This window comes from Plecotus auritus (assembly GCF_963455305.1).
Source record: "Plecotus auritus genome assembly, chromosome: 2".
NCBI classification, from domain to species: domain Eukaryota; kingdom Metazoa; phylum Chordata; class Mammalia; order Chiroptera; family Vespertilionidae; genus Plecotus; species Plecotus auritus.
The window spans coordinates 226,274,989-226,284,907 of NC_137771.1; the positions used below are offsets into that span (position 1 = coordinate 226,274,989).

Sequence of the window (9,919 nt, forward strand, 5' to 3'; positions counted from 1 at the left end):
TTAATAGTAGACAAAAGTCAGTAGTTTGGAAATTGGAAATCTTAACTGACTTAATAACCTGGAAAGAGAAAAATCTGAAGCAGGAGATAAGAAACCCCAAAAAGGAGGAGGCCAGGAACGTTGAAAGAACCCCAGAAAGCTTAGGAATTAGACTTGGTGCCTTTACAATCAAAGGTACTAGAGGCCATGTGAAAGTAAGACAGGTTGAAAGTCTTTACAAGAACCAGTTAGGATTCCCTGAGATCCTTCTTTCACCCTGAGCAACCCAAGCCTGCAGCTACCTTCAGCAACCCTGTCAAAGACCGGAGGGTGTCCTCGGGAGAAATCAGTGATGGCAGGCTCAGGCACAACTCAAAACGATGTTAAGAGCAGGTCAGCAAACAGCCCAAAAATAAACCTTCTCATATATATGGGCAAATGATTTTCCTAAAAAATTTAATGACCATTTCACTGGGGGCGAAAGGAAATCTTTTCAACAAATATAGCTGGGAAGCTGAATATCCACATGCAAAAGAATGAAGTTATTTGTACCCTTCCTTACACCATATACACAAAAGTTAACTCAAAAGACCTAAACATCAGAGCATCAGAGCTTAAACTATAAAACTTAGAAGGAACGGGGGGGGGGGGGGGGGGGCGAGTTTCATGACAATGGATTTGGCAATAATTTCTTGGATATAACACCAAAGCACAGGAGACAAATGGAAAAAATAAATTAGAGTGTACTTCTGCATGAAACAGGTATTTTAGGGGAATATAGGCAGACTTAGGGAATTTTTAGAATTGGGGTCCATGGAAAAATCATAGGGCTACAGACTGGGAGAAGTACATCTCCTTAACACAAGGAAGCCAGGTGCAGTTACATTTCCATAAGACAAGGAAGCAGCAACAGGTACATCCCCATAACACAAGAAAGCCAGGTGCAGGGAGCAGCAACAGTTGCATTTACGTAAGACAAAGGAGCTGGAAGTAGCCAAAAAGGCCTATATTTACAAAATAAAGAAGGAAGAAAGTGCAGAAAGGAAAGAACAATGAGGGAAGAGGGCATCACATGTCCCATGTGGTTGACCTTTTGCGTCAGGAGTTGCTATAGTGACCAAATCAAAAAGGGGGATAGTGGCCAATCAGAGGGGATATCAGGACACAGGAACTACAGCCTTTATAAACCATGGAAACAGGAAGTCGGTGGGACCCATTCCTCCCACCCCCGCCCGCCTCCCCACGTGGGAGTCCATACTGTGGGACTCCTTCCCTCGCCCACGTGGGAGTCTGTACTTGTTCTTTAATAAATCTCCATCTTTGTTATACTACTCTCTGTTCGTGGATTCATTCTTGGACTCGGGCGGACAAAGAACCCGGGTTCCAGTCCAAAAATTCTGCTTCATGCATATCAAAGGACAAAATCAACAGTGAAAAAGCAACCTAAAGAATGGGATAAAGCATCTGGGCTGTTTGCTGACTTGCTCAAGTATCTAATGAGTGATTAAAATCCAGAAAATATAAAGAACTACTTCTCAACAACAAAACAAACTAATTTAAAAAACAAAGAAAGGACTTGGATGGCTATTTCTCCAAAGATGGGATACGAATGACCACTAAGAACATGTGAAAAGATGCTCACAGCACACTACTCATTAGGGAAATGCAAACTAAAAACACAAAAGTAAAAAACTAAGTACTCTTAACAAACACAACCAGAAAATAAGAAGTGCTGGGAATGTGGAGGGGATGTGGAGAAACGCACTCCCGTGCACGCTTGGAGGGAACATAAAATGGTGCAGCCACTATGGAGGGTCCTCCAAAAATTGAACATAGGATTACCGTGTAAGCCAGCAATTCCATTTCGGAGAAAACATTGAAAAGTACTGAAAGCAGAGTCTTAAAAAGATATTTGTACACCCATGTTCATGGCAGCACTATTCACAACAGCTAAGTTAAGTAAGACAATCACAAAAAGTCAAATACTGATGAATCCATTTATACGGGTTCCTAAAGCAGTCAAACTCACAGCAAGTAGAATGGTGGTGGTCAGGGGCTGAGGGAAAGGGGAACAGAGAGTCATTTTGCAGCGGGTAAAAGAGGTCAATTTTTGCAAGATTAAGAGAATTCTGGAGACTGGCTGCACAATAATGTGAATGTACTTAACTCTACTGAACTGTCCACTTGAAAATGGTTAAGACAGCCCTAACCGGTGTGGCTCAGTGGATAGAGCGTCGGCCTGAGGACTCAAGGGTCCCAGGTTCGATTCCGGTCAAGGGCATGTACCATGGTTGTGGGCACATCCCCAGTAGGGGTGTGCAGGAGGCAGCTGATGGATGTTTCTCTCTCATCAATGTTTCTAACTTTCCCTCTCCCTTCCTCTCTGTAAAAAAATCAATAAAATATATTTTTAAAAAAAAAGAAAATGGTTAAGACAGCAAATCTTGTGTTATTTTACCACAATAAAAACCAAGCTAGCAAAATGAACAATGTGGTGCTTCTACCTCCCTTCCCCTGCTTGGCGTCCAGGACGGCTGGCGGCAGGAGCAGACTAAACGTAAAGGTCCCCTCTAGGAAACAGAACGACTTCTAAAAGTTCTACCTGCTCCTTTTACAGTGCTTTCCGGATAACGTGTTTTTGTTATTGTTCTCACTTTTTAACAATTACTGTGAATTTTTTCTGTTTTAAACATACTTATTTTACAGTCTAACATTTCCATCCTTTAGGGTCTGTAGATAGACACTGACACAGAGTGCCCCCAACAAAAAGGTTGGCTCCTTCCTATCGGATCACACAGCACTGAAGCCCACCGAAGGGCTAGCTCCACTCAGGTATGAACATTCTCAGTCACCCTGTGCTAGAGCAGTGGTTCTCAACCGTCCTAACGCCGCCACCCTTTAACACAGTTCCTCATGTTGTGGTGACCCCCAGTATCTGTGTTTTCCGATGGTCTTAGGCGACCCTGCTAGCAGTCCTCAACCTGTGGGTCACGACCGCTGCTGTAGAGCCTAAGACCATCGGAAAACACAGATATTTACATGACGATTCATAACAGTAGCAAAATGACAGTTATGAAGTAGCAACGAAAATAATTTTATGGTTGGGGGTCACCACAACATGAGGAACTGTATTAAAGGGTCGCGGCATTAAAAAGGTTGAGAATCATTTAGAAATATAAGCAGAAGGCTAATCATCATCAGGCATTAGAAATATTTTCTTTTTCTTTTTTTTTTTTTAATATATTTTATTGATATTTTACAGAGAGGAAGGGAGAGGGATAGAGAGCCAGAAACATCGATGAGAGAGAAACATCGATCAGCTGCCTCCTGCACACTCCCTACTGGGGATGTGCCCGCAACCACGGTACATGCCCTTGACTGGAATCGAACCTGGGACCCTTGAGTCCGCAGGCCGACGCTCTATCCACTGAGCCAAACCGGTTAGGGCTAGAAATATTTTCTTGATGGCAGCTTAGGTAAATGCTGGTACTCGCTGTCTCCCACAACCACATCAAAAGTACAACTGAAATACAGAACAACCAGCATTCAGAACCACCTGAAAGGTGGCTAAATAGAATCTTACAACTATAGAAGAAGAAAGTACATCGAGACAGGTAGGAAGGGCGAAGGCATGGAAATGGCTGGCCTGACACCCATGTGCGCCATTTTTTTAATCGGGAGGGATATTTCTGCTGCAGAGTACCCCTCCCCCTGCCCATGAGGCACATGAGGTCCCAGCCCCACACCAGCCCCCCAGTCCAGGGTTCCAGAGCTGGGAAAAGTCCCCATAACTTCAGACTGTAAAAACTAGCGCGGATGGTGACTGAGTGACAGGGCTGCTGGAGACCCAGCTGTTCCTCTTAAAGGGCTGATGCACGAACTTACACAAACTCGCTACCTCTGAGCTGCAGCACTGGGGCAGTGGCTTGAAAGGAATCAGGGACATTCAGGGAGGAAGTGGATTGTCTAGCATCAGGGTAAGAATTCAGGGGCAGCTTTCTTACAGACAGGAGTGATTGTTCCTATGCTGAGACCTCCCCCTTGCAGAGCTGACTGGCAGCCAACCCTGAGTCCCCATTAGCCTGGATCACACTATTCACTCTGCTCTAGTGATTCCCTGAGACCCTGCCCCATCCAATATACAGCCCCACCCAAGCAGTTTTTCCCTTTGAAAGGCCTGTCCTGGCTCAGGCTTCAGACTTTGCTAAAATCTCTCAAACAAGCATCATGCCCCAACCTATCAATAATAGACCCCAGACCCAGCATTAGCACCAGCCTTGCTCGCCTGGGCACTTACAAGCCCAATACAAGTAGCAGCCTCTGCAGACCTCTCTGTAGCTCCTGTTGGGTGGCCCCAGGCAGTGGCTGACTTTGCACCTTCCGGGAGGCCCCAGAGCCAGTGCACCCGATGGACAGTTTCAGACCATAGCAGATTACAACTCTACACATCCACAAGGGACACACTCAAGGGGCAGACTCAGTGAGCACCAGAGCCGCATTGAAGCAAGGCCTGCTGCTCCACAGGGGTGTCTCCTGCAGAGCTGCTCTTCCACTGCAGTCCCAGCTGGTCTTCACAGCCAACTGGCCTGGAGGTCAATTCCTCCCAAAGAGGCCAACAGCAATCAAGGTTCAACTACAAGACTGCACACAGCCCACACGGGCGCACCTTGAGTGCCCAGCTCAAGTGACTGGGAGGCTGAGCCACTGGGCCCTACAGGACACCTACTACACAAGGCCACTCTACCCACTCAAGGAGACACAGCAGCTCTTCTTAATACATCAAAACAAACATAGGGAAGCAGCCAAAATGTGCAAAGAAACATGTCACAAATGAAAGAATGGAAACAAGCAAACTACTGGATAGAGTTAAAACAATGGCTAGAAGGTTGCTCAAGGATCTTAATGAGAGCTTCAAAGGACTAATGAGAGCTTCAATGAACTTAGGAAAACTTTCAAGGATCTTAGTGAGAATGTCAAAGACACGAAAAAGGACTAGTCAGAAATTAAGCATACACTAACTGAAATAAAGAATAATTTACAGAGATCCAACAGTAAAGGATTTCGAGAATCAAACCAACAAATTTAAGAAAGCAAAAAATACCCAATCAGAAGAGCATAAAGAAAAAAGAATCCAAAAATTTGAAGGTAGTATAAGAAGCCTCTGGGACAACTTCCAAGTGTAACAACATTCGTATTATGGGAATGCCAGAAGAAGAGAGAAAGATATTGAAAACCTATTTGAAGAAATAATGACAGAAAACTTTCCCCACCTGGTGAAAGAAATAGACTTACAACTCCCCGAAGTGCAGAGAGTCCCAAACAAGAGGAACCCAAAGAGGCCCACACCAAGACACATCATCATTAAAATGCCAAGGGCTAAAGACAAAGAGAGAATCTTAAAAGGAGCAAGAGAAAAACAGTTACCTACAAGGGAGCACCCAAACTACAGTCAACTGATTTCTCAACAGAAACTATGCAGGCCAGAAGGGAGTGGCAAGAAATATTCAAAGTGATGAATAGCAAGAACCTACAACCAAGATTACTCTACCCAGCAAAGCTCTCATTTAGAATTGAAGGTCAGATAAAGAGCTTCACAGATAAGAAAAAGCTAAAGGAATTCATCACCACCAAACCAGAATTACATGAAATGTTGAAGGGTATTAGAAGAAGAGGTGGAGGAAAAAGAAGAAAGTTCAAGAAAGAAGAAAGAAGAAGAAATATTAATATGTATCAACAATTGAATCTAAAAATAAATGAAAAAATCTAATGAAAAAATAAACTGATGAATAAAATAGAATCAGAGGCATGGAAACATGGAGCACATTGATGAATCTCAGAGGGAAGGCGGGAGGGGAGAGATTAACCAAAGAACTTATATGCACACTAGAGGCCCAGTGCATGAATTTGTGCACGGGTGGGGTCCCTGGGGGGTGGCCTGTGGGGATCGGGCCCCAGCTTGCACCCCCAGCCTCGCAGCCCCACCTGGCACACCGCCTTGGCCTGGCACCGCCTCTCATCTGCTCCACCATCCCGTATGTGGGGTGATCAATCAGGGCCAGCCCCCCCGCCCGGCTCCCTCAGCGCCTGGGAGCCAGGAGGCAGCCCCAACTCCGTTGCTGCCGCTGGTCACCATCTGCAGGCCCCCCACCACCGCCACTGGTAGCCATCTGCCGGGCGATCGGGCCCCCACTTGCACCTACCTAGGCCTGGCGCCGCCCACTCACCTGCTCCGTCACTAAGATACTGTGCTTACCAAGGGAGAAAACCTCAAAAGAGGAATATGTAGGATGGAGACACAACAAAAAGGGGAAGGAAATTTCTAGAAGAATAGTAAAAGGAAGTCCCCAAATCACAGCTAAACCAATAAAATAGACAAAATATTGGGGTGTCTTGAACACACCTAGAAGAGATTTCCTAGTTCTCTGAAAGTCTGAATAAAAAAGTGATCGATCAATCAATACAGAGAAAACTAAGCAAAGAAAATACAAATCAATTATTAACTTCAGGGAAAACTAAAAGCTGTACAGCAGAGAGCACAGCCACATTTCTGGCTGATTCACTTGTGAACAGTAAGTGATAAATCACACAGTAATTCAACCAAAAAAGAGGCCTAGGAGCACGGGAAGGGTGGGAAGAGATGCAAAGTGTGGGTGTCAGCTAAATGCACAGCAGGATTTCTGGAAAACAACAACAAAATGGAATAAGCACTTTACTTAGTAATATGGAAGCAAAAGGCAAATATTTCAGTAAGTTCTTGTCACTCCACATTCCATTTCAGGATCTCCTAAATTTACTAAGTGATTTTTTAAAGATCTGCATACATTATGGTTCACCCTTTGTGCCTCAGGGTTTTTAACATATTCCTAGACCCTCTCCTAATGCAAGCATTTGAGAGCTATACATAAGTGAATGAAGATGGCTATATTCCAATGAGACTTATGAATGGAAACTAAAATGTCTGTTTCACACAATTTTTATATACCAGTATTATGCAATATTCTTTTCTTTCTTTCTTTTTTTTTTTGGTAACGGTTTAAGAATCATTCTTAGCTCTTGGGCCATACAAAAACAGGTGGCAGGCTGGATTTGGCCCATGAGCTGTAGTTTGCCAATTCCTGTCCTAAAGCAACAAGGCCGGTGGAGATGGTCCAGAAGCTGCAGATGGGAGATTTCCATCAATGAGGCTCCAAACAGCCCATATTACGCACAAAACAAAGATTTAGCACGTGGACAACTGCTTCACCCAGACAGCCGGCTAACAATAGGGGCCTCTGAACACGGTTTTGACCCGCATCTTTGCTTTCTTCCTTACCTCAATCTTGAAGGGCAGACACAGCTACCTGGGAGGGGAGGGGAGGGGCGGGGAGAAGAGAATGCAAGTGCACACACGGGAAAAACCAGCTGGCTGCTTTTCCCCATCACAGGTTTCTGGGCCTGAATTTGGCTCCATTAAGAGGGTGGGGTCTGAGTCACAGATTTTAAACTAGATGAGATCAGACTTTACAGTACCTGAGGCTAACTGGAAAGCATTAGAATCTATCTGCCCAGGTTCACCCAGGTGTGGGGATGAACAACTAGCAAATAAAGTTTAAAGGCAATCGTAAGAAAGAATAAAGTTTCTCTCTACATGCACGCTAGTAAATGCTATCTCATACAATAAACCAGTTATGTAACCAAAGGACCTTTATTCAGAACCTGTAAAGAACGCTTTGGAATCAATAGATTAACATACCCCCCCCCCCACAAAAAAAAAAAGAAAAGAAAAGAAAAAGGGAACAGGACAACGAGCAAAGGATAGTTCTTTTTCAAAAACAACAAAGAGAGTGAAACATGAAAAACTTTCCATTTCACCAGCAGTCAAGGAAATGCAAAGATGCCACTTCCCACTCAGCAGTCAAGTCGGACAATGCCAGGTGCTGCTGAGAAACTGGCTGAGCGAGTGCAAGCCGGGCGAGGGCGATGCACCCTTTCCAGGGCAAGGGTGGTGACGGCGCCAGCACTGAATGGAAAGGGGCTGGAGCAGCCATCCTTTGGCCCGAGTCCACGGCCTCTTAGGAGGAGGTCCATGTTTGCATAATAAACACCCCCAACTTTTTTTTTGGGTAAGCAGGTAGGAAAGCCACGCCCACATCTTAAGAAGGGAAATTTTAATTCATAGTGTGTGACCGCTCCCTGCGATCTTGAGACTCCTAGATTCAGAAAATGCTGCAGGGTTTTCAAAAAGCCAAAACAGACGCGCCGCGGGGGCCGGAGGAGGAGGAGGGCTGGAGGACCTGGCGCCTCGGCCCGAGGGCTTCCCTACAGGGAAGCGGCAGGAATTCCACCGCGACGGGAAGACTCGCTCCGGCGCCGCCTCCAGGAGGTCAAGGCCGCCGGCGTTTCTGGCCGCAGCCCGTCGTTCCCTTCCCCCACCCCCAGTGCCCGCGGGCCGCAGGCCGGGCAGGGTCCGGGGCCCCGCGGTCCGAGGCGGCCGCCGAGGCCTCGCCGCTAGACACAGCGGCCAGCCCGCCAGGACCGAGCCCGGAGGAGGGGCCGCGGCCGAGCCCGCCCCAGAGCCTCGGGCGCAAAACAGAAACCTAACCCGGAGAACGCGGGACGCAGCCCGGGACGCGCCGGCCTGGCCCTGCCCGCCGCCGAGCGCTCCGCCGACGGGGCCGAGACGACTGCCCCGTCCCCCGACCCTGGCGCGGCCCCAGCCGCCCGGCCGGCGAGTCGCCACCGCCCACTGCGGCCCCCCCTCGCCAGCCCGCCTGCCTGCCTGCCCGCCCTCCTGGGACGCGGCCGCTCCACCCCTCGCGCTGCTCACCGCGCTGAGGCGGATCCCGCTGGGAGGCTGCGCCGCCATCTTGAGCGAGCTACACAGTGTGGGCCGGCCTCCGCCGCAGCGCGACTGGGAGGGAAGCCGCGGGGACGGCAGTGGGCGCGCGCGGTTCCGCCCACTTCCGGGGCGGGGCGGCGGGTGCCGCGCCCACGCACTTCCGCCTGCGGGCACCGGCGCGCTGGGTGTGGGAAAGACAAATTGGCGGGCGGGGGAAGGCAGGCGGGCGAAGTCCGCGGTCAGGGCTCGGAGCCGCGAGCGGGCGGGCTGGGGCGCGTGCGGGGCGCGGCGGGCGCCGAGGCGTCACGGCGTTAACCAGACCTGGAGGCTGGAGGGTCCTGAGTTTGAAGCCTGGCGCGATGGGCGCTGGGGGCCCACAAAGATACACCCCAGGCCTGGACCTGCCAGCCTTGAATTGCGCGGAGAAAAGCCATCCCGTGCCCACCAGTGTCAACGTGATTTGAAAGCTTATTAACGAAATGGAGACGTTGCACCTTTTTGGATTCACCCTGAAAATAATCATCCTTCTCCCTGATAAGAGCCCTTTCCTGCATGCACGCCTATTGAGTCAGTCACGAGACAGCCCCCTGAGACCGAGGGTTTGCGGTCTCCTCCCCCGCTCCTGTCACTCTCATAAGAAAGATTTCAGAGGAGTGACCAACAGCAGCATTAAAGCAAAGCGAGCAACTTTATTAAAAACTAGAGGCCCAGTGCATGAAATTCGTGCACTGGGAGGGTCCCTAGCTGCTGCGCTCCTTCCCTTCCCCCCCCCCCACACTCCCTGGTGGAACTCCTGGTCAAGGGCACAATTTGCATACTACTCTTTTATTATTTAGGGTACCCTTGGCATATAGCACAAGCAGGCAACTCAGCTACCTGAGCACACACCCGGTGGAGGGTCAAGGGGTTTTATACCTTATAGGTTTCAGTTTCCGTTTCCCTGCCTGATATCTTGGGTAGCAGACTAGGTTTCAAAGTCCCCTTCTACATGGTTGTGGCTTATCTTGGCATGTTTGTACATACAAATGAGCTTCATGTTTGGCAAGTCCTAAGGCGGCTGACACCTCTGTTTAGTGGGTGAGATAAAACCCCCCTTCTTTCCCCTTTCCCCCCTTTCCTGCT

The 9,919-nt window shown here is 48.4% G+C and overlaps 1 protein-coding gene across 2 annotated transcripts in view; it reads right to left on the minus strand.

Annotated features, from left to right (window-relative positions):
- MORC3 (MORC family CW-type zinc finger 3) overlaps positions 1-8,897 on the minus strand; it is a 50,068-nt gene extending 41,171 nt beyond the window's left edge. Inside the window, exon 1 of one of the 2 annotated variants that reach the window (XM_080658288.1) lies at positions 8,786-8,897. Coding sequence is in view for 1 of the 2 variants with exons in the window: in XM_080658287.1 (XP_080514413.1) it covers positions 8,786-8,824 (39 nt within the window). In the remaining variant the exon portion in view is untranslated. The remainder of the gene's footprint in view (positions 1-8,785) is intronic. The other variant, XM_080658287.1, reaches the window with a different exon arrangement.
- Positions 8,898-9,919: the final 1,022 nt, after the last annotated feature.